This window comes from Arachis ipaensis, chromosome B05, assembly GCF_000816755.2.
Source record: "Arachis ipaensis cultivar K30076 chromosome B05, Araip1.1, whole genome shotgun sequence".
Taxonomy (NCBI): domain Eukaryota; kingdom Viridiplantae; phylum Streptophyta; class Magnoliopsida; order Fabales; family Fabaceae; genus Arachis; species Arachis ipaensis.
Window position 1 is genome coordinate 3,818,163 of NC_029789.2, and position 16,151 is coordinate 3,834,313.

The following is a 16,151-nucleotide window of genomic DNA, read 5'->3' on the forward strand; positions in this document are numbered from 1 at the left end:
AAAAAAAAAAAAAAAATTAGTTGTCACCCAACTTTAGAATTGGTCATTTTTTCAAGCTACCGAATTAAGAATTGTATGAATTGCAAACGTTAGATTACAACATGTTGTTATTTTCCTTTTTATTGCTTTCATTGATTATTTTCTTCTGGGAGAGAAAATTTTCATTCGATGGCGCAACCTTTTGCATTAAAAATTGTATTTATTGGGGAGAAGAATTTCAATTTGCAACACCTAGTCAACAAAAAACACCCAATAGGGACATGCATGTAATTAGTTTCATCCATCACCTCTCTTAAGTCTTAAGTGGCCAAGAAGTCAACAACCGTGTGGTAGGCTAGTAGCGGTGGCTGCTGGGGGTTTATGGAAAATATGGCAAAAGTGAAGGGCCAAAAACAAAATCATCATTTTCAAACTATCAACTACTAAGTGTCAGACTTTATGTGGTGTGTAATAAGTGTCGTCAAACATTAAAAGTTAAAATCATTCCCTAATTATAGTAGATTCAACTCCCTAACTAAAAGCATTGTCCAATACATTACTAGTTTGTTGGTGTGTATATTTTGGTTGTCATGATTTAATTTTACTCCGTCCTTTAACTTTTTGAATCGAAACCTTTTACGCACAAATATGTAGAATATTCGTACTTTTTAAATTATCACAATTAAATTAAGAGTACTACTAAAAGAAAATTAAATATTATCATCTTTATGGTATTTTTTGAAGCATCAGCCATCATCAAAATGAGTAAAAGCCACTGAAATTATAATTTGTTTAGAAGTAGGTCAATTTGCCTCGGTTTAAATAATTAGCAAGTTAAATGAGTTTGAATTGAGTGAGTATGGATTAGCTAATCTGTTTTTATTTATTTATTTATTTATGTGATATATAAAATCAGATACCTCAAATGAATTGGAGAACTCTAATCTTAAATACAAGTACATACACCTACACACTTCTCATATACTTACCAATTTTTTTCTCCTCAAATGCAGGAGGTAAGAGTTGAGTCCAAGACCTTTGAGATGGGGAGGGGGTGGAATGCCGTATGAACTAAGACTCATTAGCAGTAGATAGAATCCTTAAATGTGTGTGTGTGACATAGTAGCTAGAATTTCGATTTAACTCTTAAAATCTTCCGATATTACGATTTTAAATGAGTTTATCGATTTTACGAAATTTGTACTAAGTCTAACGATTTTACGATTTAAATCTTGTAAAAATTTTATGCTTTACGTCTTTTATTTACTTTTTCGATTTCACGTAAAATCTTAATTTTCTCTACCTAGTGTGAGTAATGTAATAGCTAAAATTGGAGGCTGTCCGATAATTTTAGTCTATTAGTTCATAGCGAAGCTCAGCTGGAAGGACAGTCTAACATACTTTGTATGTAGGCTGCTCCAACTCCATTTCCGTTCTCCATCAAAGAAGATTTGCTAATGAATAGCTTATATTTGACTAAACTAATAGGCCAATCAGCATAATAGCCTTTAAGGCTATCGAAGAAGAGAAGAGCTAAAATGTATCTACGCCATCACCCTTATGCCGTAGATCGGGCCCAGCTAACGCGTGAAACACTCCGCCTCTAACTTAAAAAAAACCAATGAGGCTTTTGTTTTACAATTTTCTTCTCATGTTTTTGGACCTGTAATTTTCTTCTCCTTAAGTCCAACTAGAATGAAGAAGGCCCAATTTCGTAAGCTCTCACTTAGCCCAGCCCATGGAATTGGGGGACCACGAAGGTCCTCAACTTACAGGTTCCACATTAGACTGTCTCCAACACTCTCATTACAGTACCGACGTGGCACCTTGCGTTTTCTTCGGAAAAGAAAGACACCAAAACTCAGGAGAAGGAAGGAGTAGAAGACAAAGCAAATACGCATAAGCTACGTATATGCATAGCTTCTCAACCGTATGTGCTTCTTCTCTTCTTCCCTGTTTGGATTTCAGTTCACAGCAAGTGTTTAAACCTGTAATAGTTCTCTCAGCTGAATTTTGCTTCCATTGCTCCAATCGACTATAAAATCTTGGGGCTATTAATTTAGTGTGTTCTAAGTTTTAGTAAATTTGATAAACTTTTGTGCCCAGTGCAGTGAATGTTTCACTTAGTATACCTCTTTTTATGACATTGCATGCCAATGATATAGTTATGTAACATCAATAGTCAGATGAAGCTGAAAATTGATTAATGTTGATAAAAACAGCATTTGAATAATCATTTCAGAGGTAGTAGTAGTAGTTTAATGGGAGTGATAAAGGATGGAACAATCTCAGGGGTTCTACCACAAAATCAGGGATTTGTGGTCCATTATCCTGGGTATCCATCTACGGTTTCTCGTGCCGTGGACACTCTAGGTGGAATCCAAGGCATCCTTAAGGTACTAGACAAAATTTATTAATATGGTGATAATTTTGCTAATTATGGTACTTACTTTCTTTTATATTGCAACATTGGCTCATATTTTGTAATTTATCAATGAGATTTGGTTTCTGTGTGGATTTCCACTTTTGTTATGGTCTGTGTGGTGACATTTGTAGGCTCGCAGTTCGCAATCAAACAAACTAGAGCTCTGTTTCCGCCCTGAAGACCCGTATTCACATCCTGCATTTGGGGAGCTTCATCCCTGCAATGGTTTTCTTCTCAAAATATCCAAGAGAAAACTTTGCAGTGAGCATGATGCCAAAGCTAATGGAAGTGTGCCTGGAAATATAACGGAAAATGAGAGGCAAGCTGATCAACCAGAAAGTGAGGGATTAACTGAGGATGATAAAGTCGAGGAATGTATATCTGCAGATAAAGAAGCAAACCTTTGTGCTGATGTTGTTGCTCATGTTTCTGAGGCTTATCATTTTAATGGTTAGAAGTTCTTAGATGGGCTTGATTTTGGTGATTTCATGTGGCCACCATGTATATTAATTAGCTTTATAGAACCTCAGAAGCAAGTTAACTTGTTGCTTTTGTTTCCTATTTCAATATTACACAGGAATGTTTGACTACCAATATGTTGTTCCTGTTCATGCGGAAGTTGCCCAGAGGAAAAAGAGAAATTGGTCAGAACTTGAGGAACCACACTTCGGTGAATATCTTAGTTTCAATATTCTGTTATTTAAACCTGGTGTTTTGATGGCTTTTACCAAGTTAGTAGTGTGTGTTTCTGTTCTGTCATAGGTGAGGGTGGTCTTATGGATGTGGATCATGAGGACATTATGCTTATTGTGCCTCCACTTTTTGCTCCGAAGGATATGCCAGAAAATTTAGTGTTAGTTTCTCTCACTTTCATTAATTCTTATATTGAGAATGAAAAGTTGGCATTCATTTTGGGATCAGCATGGGTCTTGCTAATACCATAGTTGTGTATGATCATACTTTATAAATATGAGGAAAATGATGGCAGTTCCAATCATGTGAATAGCTTTAATCTCTTGTATAACTTGTTGCCTACCTTCAGAGATCCTTGTCTTTGTGTTACTCTTCAATGAGGCTTTGCGTTGTTTCATTTCTGTAGCTTATTCCATTGTTTCTGTAGTTTGGGGTGTTTAGGTGACAGACAGAACATGCCATTTCTTAAATTGAATTTTTTAAATTCTCATATCTTAATATCTTTTCTCAACTGGTGGAGTGGGAGGTGCCAATGAGGTTCTTAGTTCAGCTATGTTTTTCCTAGCACTATGCTATATTTTCTGATTAATTATCCAATATCCATAAGCTTTATAGTATATCATTTTCCCCAGTTTTCCTTGTGAAGTTTCAATTGGCAGTTTCATCTTTCTTTAACTTCAAAGTGAATTAGTCTTCTTTATTTCAGCTTGAGACCACCTGCTACATCAAGTTCAAAAAGGAAACAAGAGGAAATTGTACAACCACATCTTGAGGTAACTTTAATTTGATATAATCACTTTGACTATCTATGGTTACTCATCCTACTATCTATAAAGCTTAAGTAAGAAAGCTTACTCATTGCCATGTGTGTACAGATGGACACAGAGCCAGTTCTTGCAATTGGTTTTGACATTAAAGATATCCTTTTCTCAGGTGGTAGAACCATTATATGTAGATCTATTGAAGTTGTAGAAATGTCAGTATATATCGATATGGATATTAAACACATTGAAACAGTTTTCATCATAGCTTTGCATGGACCTGCAGATTTTTCTTAAAGAAGTATTTGAATTACGTGCATGAAGTAAGCCTTCTGTAATGTAAGTTTATATTAGGCCAAAGGAACCACTAGCTGCTTCCTGATTGGAGTTCGAAATTTACATGTTCTGATGTCCGCACCTTTTTAATACCTATCCTGATTGTCGCCGGTTATGAAACTGCACTTCTGTGGATCTGGTTTTTCTTAGCCTTCTTACAGGTTCCTAAGATAGTGAATTGGGAGGAATATATACCCCAAGGTTCAGATCAATGGGAGTCACAGATGGCTGTCTCTAGAATGTTTGATGAGCGACCTATTTGGTCCAAAGATTCATTAATTGAACGCTTGCATGATAAGGGATTAAGCTTTTCACATGCCATGCTTAGAAGGTGACTTACCCAAACTCTGCTGATTACCTTTCTAACTTGCAGCAGTTGAATTGCTCGAGCTTGATGAGTAGGCATTGCCCTTCTGTTCTCACTTCTTGTAGGCTTCTATCCAGAATTTCTTACTATTTTTCCAGTGGACCTTTCTTAAGGTTCTGGATCAAGAAAGGATATGATCCACGCAAGGATCCCGATTCTCGCATGTGAGACTTGCTCTTTTCTAAATAATCTGTTGGGAGAGTTAGATATTAATAATCATTTGCGCTCAAAATGTTGGTCCCTGCATGCTATAGTTACTCAAATATCTGGTGGGTTTCTTGTTCCTTCTTTTCTTTTTTGTTTTTGGGTAGTACCAGTCTTCCAACACACTAAGGTCATGTTATTTTTTTAAACCTTTCATAAAAATGAAATGTTAGATCAATTAGGAATAATGATTGGAATCTTGAGGAATCTAGAAGTTTGTCTGAGGTTTTATCATGATCAACAAAAATTTACAGAGTTACCCAGTTTGGTGTTGCTTTATTTGCACTTCATAACATATGGGTTCCATTTTCCTGAAGAGGGAGATTAGATATTATTAACATTTAACTATTAAGTTTATTTATCTCAAAGGAATTTTTATGGTCCATAGACAGGAAGATTAATTTTTTATTATTTGTCTGCTCTTTTGGTATTTTCAATGCCATCATGTTTAAAATTCGATTTGTGTTCTTCATTAACTTCAGTTCATTGGTTATGTTGATCCAGAACTGTGATGTCATAAGAAGAATAAGGATGTTTGAATACTAGTTTATGGTTTCTATTATGACGAGAAAGTATAGTGTTATACATATAAATCAATGTTCTCTTAACATACCTGTAAATGATTTTATTAAATTGTTTTTGGTTTTCTTAAAGAATAAAACACTGGGTCTTTATTGAATATGTTTAGATGTTTGAATTAGCAGCTATCAAAGACTTGATTATCGAGTACCAATCCCATTACGAAGTTACTGTGATGCTCAATCGGCCAATACGTAAGTTCTTTTCAATTTTTCTTTGTTTTCCTCTTGTTTTTCTATGCTTGTTTGTGTGTGTGCGTGTGTGTTTGCAGACTTACAAACAATCTCATTATTCTCATGCCTTAACATATCTGTTTTCAGTATTTGTGGTTATTATATTTCCATTTGTGTTGTTTTGCTCATTTTTATTAAGACTATTTTCCTCCTGTAGATCAAAACATAGATGGGGGGATATATGTGCCTTCCATGCTTTCCCTTGCAAGTTCCAGACATCTTTACAGTTATTCGAGCTTGTTGATGATTATATTCAATCAGAAATAAATAAACCTCCCTTGCTGGCAGTTTGCACCGTAAGTTTCTCAAACTATCTCAGATTTTATGTTGAACTACATGTCATGATGTCATTGCCCACATCTTTAATAAGAGATAGGTCTGCTTTTGATATGTTCTTAACATTTTCGTCTTATTTTTTGGCATGAAGTTAAGTTTTATAAATACTATGGGGATCCAGAGCTGCCCTTTATTTTTCCGTTATCCTTGAATGACAGAGATAGATGGGTTACTCTATAGATTCCTTTTTAGTTCTGAAGATTTCTGCTTTTGAGTTGATTAATATATGTTGATTAATATAGTATCACTACCATTAATGTTTGAAGTTACTGTAAGATATTCAACTAGGTTTCTAATTTGTATGCATTGTGAGTATGAGTGTTTTAACTCAACCACTCATTATCTTAAAAGTTTTTATAGACACAAACGTTTGATTGGATGACAATGAAACTCATTCAAATTATTTGAGTTGCATCTAACATGCTAATTTCACAGTTTGCAACTGGATGGTTTACACAAAACATGCTCAATTGTATTAGACAACGTATCATGGTGAGGTTCCTATCAGTATTCCCAAAGCCTGGTGCAGAGAATTTACTCAGATCTGCCACTGCAAAGTTTGAAAAAATGAAAAGGGACTACAGTAAGATTGCCACAAAGCCTGAAGGGGAGGGTAGTGAACAATCTAATTTAGGTTACACTGTCTCTCTTTTCACAATTCTTTAAATTGATATTGCATTAGTAATAGAGTCAACAAATGACTGCATTTGGTAACTTACGCTTTTCAATACGTCTCTACATAGAATATGGTTGTGTTTGTAAGTTGTAGCAAATTCTACATAACTTGTTATCTAATATTGTATGAAACCAAACAGGAAGAAGTCTTCAGTTTGATTGAGAAATTATTGATATTTTTTTAAGAGAAATTATTATAATTTTTTGTGTGGAACATATAGGTTTGGAAGAGAAAGGTGAGGCTGACAATGTTGATGATGAAGAAGTAGCAGCAGCTGAGGCTAATAATAGTGATGAAGAATGGGATGCTTATGAAGAACTTGATCTGGTAATTCTTATTTATACTCTCTGATTTTTAAGTTTTTCTCAATAGATTATATCATCAATGGCTTTTGACTTTTAATTTGTGCTGTTGACTCTTGTTGTAGGTTGGAGATTGTGAAATACCTCTGCCGTCTCATTCTAGTATCCTTTTATGTGAACTCTAATTTTTCATGTTTAATACTCAACTCTCATTATTGCTTATTGCCTGACACCGGTTTAATACGAAAGATAAATCATAGTGCACTACCATTTTCTTCTAATGTCATGTTTAATATATATAAGTGGAAGATGTTGTGGGCACTTTTGAGTTCCTTTATAATGATTAGATCTCAGCATGGAGAATCTTTCAAGGACTCATTTACAGGATCTTTTTGTTAGCTTCCCCTCCAATGAAAATGACAATAACAAGGCACAGGAGATAGGAAGTGATGAAGAGTATCAGATATACCAGGAAGACAGTGACAAAAACAACTCCGATGAATGATTGCTGCTGCTATATAAAATTGTCAGATGCACGTATCTCCTAAAATAGTTTTCCATGTAAAGCAGTAGAGTAATAGAAAGAATAATGGCAACGTGGCTTTTGTAGAACACATGAATATGAAGAATGCAGTATAGAAAGAACTCAAATTCATGCACATATACCACCAATTCATCCCTTTTAAACATTGGCTCCACTTCCACCTCTTCTCCTCCCTCACCTTCACTGTCACACCACCTCCTCCTCTTTTCCCTCTCTGCCTTGTCTCTTCGAGCTCGACAGCATCCTCTGATGGAGGTCAGAAACGGTGGTAATGGATATTCTTTTAAGCGAGGCGTGGAAGCAGAAGAGGGTGGTGGTGAGAAGTGGTAGGGATAAAAATTGAGTCGAATTTTAAAAAAGAGGAAGTACAGTAAGCCAATAGAATAGTTGTACAATGTGTACAATGAAGGTTTAGGGATGTCTGATTCAGTATTTGAGATATAACCATTAGTGTTATCTTTTTCTATCAGTTTAAACTTTTGGAATGAGTGGTTTTATGACATAGTATCTCTTTGGTGAACTCTAAAATTAGCTTAAGTTTTTTTAAATATTGTACAAATATTTCATTCGCTTTCTAGCAGGATTCTTTTAAAAAATGTAAAAAGCGTTAAGACCAAAAAAACCTTATTTAATCTAAAATTTATGCACTATTGAAGTTGAACGTGATTGGAAGAGAGAGAAGAAAAGAAAAGGTTGGCACTTGGCAGGTTAAAATCAAAGAAGCTGAAAATTCCACTGATTCACCAAAAACATGTCCACTATGAACGAAGAAGATAACAAGAAGAAGGAATCGGTGGAATGGTTAGCTCTCCCAAAGGAACTATGGCCCCTGATATCCAAACGCCTAACCACCACCGTCGACCTCCTCCACTTCCGCAGCACCTGCTCCACCTGGCACTCCTCCACCCCTTCCTCTCCCACCGCCACCACCACCACCGCCTTCCCCCTCCTCCCTCCTCCTCCCGACAGCAACATCAAACTCACCCTCTTCGAAACCAAACTGTACCGCATCCACCACCCTTCCTCCTCCTCCTCCAAAGGATGGATCATCCTCCTTTCTCACAACGATTCCTTCCCTCTTCGCATCTTCGACCCTTTCACGAACTTGCCACTCTCTCTCTCACACACAAACCCTCCCCCCTTCGTTTCCCCCTCCCACTTGAATCTCTTGAATTTCAACCTCCTCGACCTCCTTCAATCCCATTCTCTTCACCACCACACTCATGACTTCCAACTCCACTTGCTCCAACCCTTCATGCCTCTTCCTGAAACCCACAAAGCTATTCTCTTCCCGAGTTTGACTTCCTCCGTTGACTCCCGCAAGTTGTTCGCTCTCTACAACCACGGCAAGCTTCACGTTTTGAAGATCGGCGACCACAATTGGACGATTCTCGATGACCCCAACTGTTTCGATGACATGATCGTCCACAATGGTCAACTCTACGTGGTTGACAAAGTAGGTACGATTTCATGGGTGGATAGTGAAACCCTAAAATTGGTTCAATTCTCGCCAATGCTGTGTGGTTTGGGGAAGAAGAAACGGTTGGTGGAGTGTGGTGGGTGGCTCTATGTAGTTGACATGTACATAGAAGGTGAACCCGACAGCCCTTGGGACATGTATTGGGAGGTCGTGGATGTTAAGGTTCATAGGCTTGATGAAGAATGGGGTAGGTGGTTGGATGTTAAGGATTTGGGTGGCTATTCTTTTGTTTTGGGTAAGATGTTTACTTTCTCTCTTTTGGCTCAAGATTACTATGGTTGTGAACCCAATTCTCTCTATTTTTTCTCTGCTAAAAGAGCTTCTTCTTTCACCTTGAACGATTCAAGGTTCAAGCTCCCTAATCGCTTTTGGCCTTGCCCATCTCTCTTTCAACGCAAGTTCAATTTGTAAGTGCCTCAACTCTTGTTGGAAGCAGAAGCTGTATCTGTTAAAGCCTATTATTATGTCATTCATAGATTGAAGGTTACAAATTTGTAAATCATTATTATGTCATAACTGGTTTATACTTCTGTGGGAAAATAATTGATTCTGCATCACCAAATATTTTGCTCGCCTGCATAGAGAAAAAGATTGTTTTACCCCATAATAAAAAAAGCATGATTGATACCCTAACAATTTTCAAGGTATTTTGGAGTTGGCTGATCATTTTAATTAACCTTCTTATTATCCACTTGGTGAAGCTGAAGCCTGGTTAGAATTATATTTTAAAATGGAAAATGTATTCATAGTAGTGTAATAGGTGAATTGATATAAGCATTTAATTTTAATGTAAAGTAGTTTTATAGGTGCATCTGCGTGAATGGATATATATAAATGGTGTGACATTTTTTCTTCTATTGACATAAGTATCCAGGAGTTAAACCCTAAAATGGTCTCTGAGATTTACAAAATACACCGATTTAATCCCTGACTTCCCAATTGCACTAATTAAGTCCTCCAGATTGAAAAAAATGTATCAACGTGGTCCCCCTCATATTTTCCGGTCATATTCTTTGCCGGCGGGAGTGACGTGGCGAATGAGTGCCACGCTGGAGTGTCTAACGGATGGTTGATGTGGCAATTGAAAGTTTAAATCCCAATTTAGTCTTTGATCCATTTTTGAACCTTGACTCAAAAGTAGCGCAGCACTTCTTTGTCTTTATCATCATCTTCTTCTTCCCTTTTTCCCACTCTTCAAACGCATCCTCCATCCCCTTTTTCACATCCGCCTCTTGTTCCTCTTCGTTCTCACCTAAACTAAACCGCACTCACTCTTCTCTTTTTTCTTATTTTTTTTAATGATGTCTGAATCCCTTCTCTGCGTAACCGAAGACCTCCTCGTTCGAGTCCTTCACCACCTCCACTCCGACGCCGACCAAAAATCATGGCGACTCGTCTGCAAGCACCTGAACCGGGTCGAATCCCTCACCCGAACAACCATTTAGATCCTCCGGATCGAGTTCCTGCTCGCCCTGCTCCAAAAATTCCACAACATTTAGGAACTTGACCTCTCCCTCTGCCCGCGGATCGACGACGGAGCCGTCAAGGTTATGCTGAGTCAGGGATCGCCCGGTTGGACTCGGGGGCTTAAGAGGCTGGTGCTGAGTCGAGCCACCAGTTTGGGCCACTCGGGTCTGGAACAGCTGGTTCGTGTGTATCCCTTGTTGGAGGCCGTTGACGTGTCACATTGTTGGGGTTTCGGTGATAGAGAGGCTGCGACCATTTCGTGCGGCACGAGGTTGAGGGAGGTGAACATGGACAAGTGCTTGGGTGTCATTGATATTGGGTTGCCAGGATCGCTGTTGGTTGCAGCAGATTAGAGCACCTCAGCTTGAAGTGGTGCTTTGAGATTTCTGATCTTGGCGTTGACCTTCTTTGCAATGAGTACGAGAATGAGCAGGAAAGAAGAAGAAGAAGAAAATGATGATGAAGAAGAAGTGCTGCGCTACTTCTGAATTAGGGTATAAAAGGGGATCAGGGACTAAATTGGGGTTTAAACTTTCAATTACCACATCAACCAAGCATTAGACACTCCAGCGTGCCACGTCACTCCCGCCGGCAAGGAATATGACCGGAAAATATGAGGGGGACCACGTTGATACATTTTTTTTCAATCTGGAGGACTTAATTAGTGCAATTGGAAAGTCAGAGACTAAATTGGTGCATTTTGTGAATCTCAGGGATCACTTTGGGGTTTAACTCAAGTATCCAGTACAGTTTCCTTTTTTCTTCTTACAGTCAATTGCTTCATTGTTTCGTCCAACCCCATTGGAATAAATTCCATTGGTTCGAGTGGATTTGCATATTTTGCTGTAACTACTAGTAAGTCATGAACTAGTTTCCTCACACTATTATTAGATTTAGCGCACCCAAGACCTATTGCGCTCAATGCAATAATAGTGACTGAGTTGTTTTATTTGTATGTTAAACACATTTTGAATATGATATTTATTTGGGCAAATCACTTAATTAAATCAAGAAGAGGAGAAATTTACACAAATCAGTCAAATGAGAAATTGGTTCATGAATCAACCAATGGACAAATCTATATAGTTTGAATTAGGTTATTTCGAACTTCATCTACATGTAATTCGAATAACTGTGATTCGAACTACACACACCCACTAATTCGAATCAACCTGATTCGAATTACACACAAAGTAATTCGAATCAGGGTGATTCAAATTACACCCAAGCACGAAACCCTAAGTAATTCGAATTTGGCTTACTCGAATTACTCATTTTTTGGCTCTAGTAGTAATTCGAATTGGGGTGTTTCGAATTACACTTGATTCGGCTATAAAAGGAGTTCGAACCAACCTCATTCGAACCACTTTTCCATTCTCATACCCCACCAAGTCCCAGAGAAAACGACCCAGATTCGCTCCAACAAAGGCTCGAGCAGGATATTCAGCCCATGGGGGACGATCTGGACAGACTATATCGTTTGGATGGAGTTGCTCATATAACCGGGGTCATCAACGACGAGGTTAGTACGTAAATTTTTTTTTAAAGTAGGATTAAGTAACTTATTCGTTTGTTTATATACGTTATGTTAGTGGTTTTGGTGGTAAGTAACGTTGGTAACATTTTATGTGACTGATTTTTTATGTTTTGTTAGTGACAATGTATGTGGTTTTGTTAGTAATTTTGTTAGTTGGTGGTTTTGTTAGTGGTTTATGTTAGTGGTTTTGTTGGTGGTTTATGTTAGCGGTTTTGTTAGTGGTTTTGATAGTGGTTTTGCAAGTGATTTATGTTAGTTGTTTCAGTTAGTGGTTTTTGTTAGTGGTTGGTTTTAGTGGTTTCTGTTAGTGGTTTTAATTATCTTATCCATCATATGTGCAGCCCCAGCGATGCATCTCGAGCATGCGACGGCAGCAGGGCATGCGACTCGACGAGAGGTACGTTCCGTACTTGTAGATGGAGGGATTATACCATCTTGCGAGACTGAACGAGAGATGGTTCAAATTGAATGAGCCCCTAGTGAGTGCTTTCGTCAAGCGGTGGCATCCGGAGATGCACACATTCCACATGCCGTTCGGGGAGTGCACGATCACACTGCAGGACGTGGCGTACCAGTTGGGGTTGCCGGTCGACGGACGTTATGTTAGTGGTTGCTTGACGGATTTCCAGACATACATCCAGCCTGGCCGTCCAGCTTGGGTGTGGTTCCAGGAGTTGCTTGGTGTGATACCTCCTGCGAACCAAATCCAAAAGTTTGCAGTGAATTGGAGCTGGTTCCAGGAGACGTTATGTCATTGGTGTGTGTTATTTTATCAGTGTACGTTATGTCATGCTTTCCTAAGTAGATTACATCGACTGACGTTTAAGCCTAACATAAGAGTATACTTAAGAAACAGAACACATCGATTAATTAAGTACGCACGCTAAAGACATCACATTAAATTAAACAACATCTCATAATTAACAACTTCAACTAACAACCCCTAATACAATGGAATGTAAACACAAAAGTGGTAATAAGATAATAATTAAGCTAACAATAATCCTACTCATCTCCCCCAGTGTGCCTTGGTCCTCCGACCTGTGGACAACTCCGACGTGTGACCGAATCTCCTATCCTCATCCCGATGCTGAGTCCACAATGAATACTCGATCTGGTTCGTCCACTCACACATGGCAGGATCTTCAGACCGCAGAATATCAAACCAGTAATCGAATTCCACCTCAGTCTTAGCATAAGCTGCATTCACAAGAAGCCTCCTTGCGTCCTTACCCTTGAAGGTCAGGGCGAAATTTGCTGCCACATGTCGAACACAGAATGCACGGTAGGCTGCTGGAGGTAGCCAGCCTCCGTCGGGAGCCTCAAGCACAGCCTTGATGCCGTTGTGCCTATCTGATATGACCAACAGACCCGGTTGCGGGGTCACATGCTGCCGGAGATGGGAAAGAAAGAAGGAACAGGACTCCGCATTCTCACCCTCAAGCAGTGCAAATGCAACAGGCAGTATGTTGGAGTTTACGTCCTGTGCAATCGCGACGAGCAACGTACTCCCATACTTACCATACAGGTGGGTGCCGTTAATACTCACCAACGGCTTGCAATGCCGGAATGCCTCAATACATGGTGGAAACTTCCAGAAGAGCCGGTGAAAATAAGCTTGCGAGTCGTCAACCTGGCCCCCAACTCGAACAGGACTCGTCCTAAGGACTGCAACAGTACCAGGTATCGTCAACTGAACTCCTAACACCCACCGCGGGAGCTCATTGTACGACTTATCCCAATAACCATAGATGTGGGCAACGGCCTTCTACTTCGCCAACCAAACCCTCCTATACGTCAGCCTGAACCCAAAGTGTGCCGCCGTCGCATTCAGGAGCACCTTGATGCTGACGAATGCATCAGCTCTAACCATTGGCATGATAAATTTCGAGATCACATGACAATCCAGACTCCTGTGGTCGCTAGAGATGGACGTCGCGAGACACCTATGTGGTCCGTTGTACCATTTTACCTCCCAAATACCCTTGCGCTGCCGGAGACTTAGCTTAATCAACCATGTGCACCCATTCCAAAACTCATAACACTTTTCAACATACCGACGATAGTCAGACTCCACCACCTTGTATTGTTCCCTACGTCGGATGCTATACGTCTTCACACTTAACACAACCTCATCTTTATCCTGAAACTCTGTCAGACCTGCAGACCCCTGGCCATCTCTAGCACCAAATCCAGCAGGCTCCCCAGGCACCCCCTCCTGTCTCATGGCATCCAAGTCCAAAGATGAAAAGTGTGAAGGGTACTGCTGTGTGCCAGAGCTAGAACCACCTCCAGGACCAGCTGGCTCACTTGCTCTAACATCATCGCCACTGTCATCAGCAATGATATCCGGCTCCACATCATCATCGTCAACATCATCCAGCAATGCATCGTCCAGACCAGCCAGTGCGGCACACTGTAAAGAGGTCAGCACAATATCCCCTATTCCAACCTCTCCGCCTCCACTACAGTTGAGATCAACAGCAAACGACGGGGAGGCGACAGGCTCGACCGGAGGTTCATTCACAAGGACGGACGAAGATGCACCAACAGGTCTGGAGCTAGAACCAGCTACCGTGCCTATAGTGTGGGTATTCCGGTTCGAACCCCCGAGCTAGATACCACATCAACGAACTTCGCCAATAGTTCAGGTGTCCTAACCTCAGGAAACTGCCGACGACAATGAAACATGACCTGCAAGTCCTCATCACTCCCGATCGTAAAACAATCATACTTCACGATTTCTTGCAACACTGAGATCGGAATGCGATAGAAAACTTCTTAACCCATTTCACACCTTGCAGACCAAGCTTCTGTAGTACAAAATTAACAAAGTCATCATTGCTTGTCGTAGGCCTCATGAAAATACTGAGAGGATCCCTATCGGTGAACTTCACACCAGATCGTGCTTTCCTCTTAATCGTTCCTCTGTGATGAACCAATACTACAAAACTCTCCTCACTAGCCATTTTCTCACTCTAATGAGATCAATTAACGTTCACACCATATTTATATACGTCTGGCCCTGTATAATTTGAACCAGTGTAATTCGAATTACTTAGAATTGCGTGCTTGGGTGTAGTTCGAATCACCCTGATTCGAATTATTGTGAGTTTGTAATTCGAATCAGGTTGATTCGAATTAGTGGGTGTGTGCGTTTGTGTGTAATTCGAATCAGTATGATTCAAATTACATGGAGATGAAGTTCGAATCAAACTAATTCAAACTATATAGAAATACGAACTGGTTGATTCATGAACCAGTTTTGGATTTAGCTGATTTGTATAAATTTCTCCTCCCCTTAGCTTAATTAAGTGATTTGCCCTATTTATTTGATATAGTTGTATCTTAAGTATTTAATTGTCTTAATACAAATAAAAAATATTTTAAAATATTTTTTTTCTGAAACGTTTGGATTCATTCAAATATCATCATGTCTCATGTATCTAATATTATCTTTATTTTATATTGTTCCCTTTTTATTGTGGAATTTTTGTATTTATAAAATAAAAAAATTATTATTTTTTCTAACATGACTTTTGGACTTTAATTCCCCAAATACGATTTTTTTTTTTTTTGTATTTAAGTAAGTTCGTCGAATCCCCAGCAAACTCTATAAAAATTAGCAAGTTCGCCTAACCCCCGACGAATTCCCTTTTAAGTTTTTTCAAATCGGCGTTTTTATTCCATTATCATCATCTCCAAATAGTATATAGATCTACAAGCAGTATATAGAAGTACACAAAAATACACGGACAACAAGTATGACTTCTTCGAAAATTTTTTTAATTATAAATTAAAAAAATAAGCCATATTTAACAATGGCAAGTATTGTTATCGTCTCTAGGTACACCGAAATAAGTCATATTTAACAAAAAAAAATTATAAATTAAAAAATAATTATTTCCCAAAAATAATCCACTTCAAATATATCATATTGGAAAGTTAACAATGGTAACCATTATTATCATTTCCAGAGTAGATAAGAGTACACAAAAAGTACACGGGATAACAATCCTTGTTATTTTTGGGAATTATATATTTTTTTAATTTATAATTAAAAAAATTCTGATTAAATATGGCTTATTCCGGTGTACCTATATATTTTTAGAGACGATAACAATAGTTGCCATTGTTAAATATGGCTTATTTTTTTAATTTATAATAAAAAAAATTCTTGAAGAAGCCATGCTTGCTTGTTGTCCGTGTATTTTTGTATACTTCTATATACT

The 16,151-nt window shown here is 38.6% G+C and overlaps 2 protein-coding genes across 4 annotated transcripts; both read left to right on the forward strand.

Annotated features, from left to right (window-relative positions):
• On the forward strand, window positions 1,779–7,775 carry LOC107642530 (transcription factor tau subunit sfc1). 3 transcript variants are annotated; one of them, XM_016345921.2, is made up of 15 exons: window positions 1,804–1,909; window positions 2,222–2,375; window positions 2,536–2,854; window positions 2,982–3,074; window positions 3,167–3,257; window positions 3,804–3,870; window positions 3,973–4,015; window positions 4,354–4,525; window positions 4,627–4,725; window positions 5,470–5,538; window positions 5,735–5,873; window positions 6,349–6,547; window positions 6,810–6,916; window positions 7,017–7,053; window positions 7,239–7,775. In XM_016345921.2, exons 2-15 carry the CDS (start codon window positions 2,241–2,243, stop codon window positions 7,394–7,396), a joined length of 1,728 nt encoding a protein of 575 aa, XP_016201407.1. In that variant the 5' UTR covers window positions 1,804–1,909; window positions 2,222–2,240; the 3' UTR covers window positions 7,397–7,775. The 3 variants fall into 3 exon arrangements, 2 of the variants coding, with proteins under 2 accessions (XP_020978509.1, XP_016201407.1); XM_021122850.1 differs by lacking the exon at window positions 2,222–2,375 and having other exon boundaries at window positions 1,779–1,909; XR_002362285.1 differs by lacking the exon at window positions 7,239–7,775 and having other exon boundaries at window positions 1,818–2,375; window positions 6,349–6,627; window positions 6,683–6,916; window positions 7,017–7,049.
• LOC107642531 (putative F-box protein At1g65770) lies at window positions 8,046–9,494 on the forward strand. Its single transcript, XM_016345924.2, has one exon. It carries the CDS (start codon window positions 8,187–8,189, stop codon window positions 9,324–9,326), a length of 1,140 nt encoding a protein of 379 aa, XP_016201410.1. The 5' UTR covers window positions 8,046–8,186; the 3' UTR covers window positions 9,327–9,494.

Excerpts from the sequence above, each read along its gene's own strand:
- LOC107642531 (XM_016345924.2), top strand. The coding sequence starts at position 8,187 with ATGTCCACTATGAACGAAGAAGATAACAAGAAGAAGGAATCGGTGGAA.
- LOC107642530 (XM_016345921.2), top strand. The coding sequence starts at position 2,241 with ATGGGAGTGATAAAGGATGGAACAATCTCAGGGGTTCTACCACAAAAT. Across the intron at positions 2,855-2,981 it reads TGAGGCTTATCATTTTAATG|GAATGTTTGACTACCAATAT; the intron begins GTTAGAAGTTCT and ends AATATTACACAG. Across the intron at positions 4,526-4,626 it reads TCACATGCCATGCTTAGAAG|GCTTCTATCCAGAATTTCTT; the intron begins GTGACTTACCCA and ends CACTTCTTGTAG.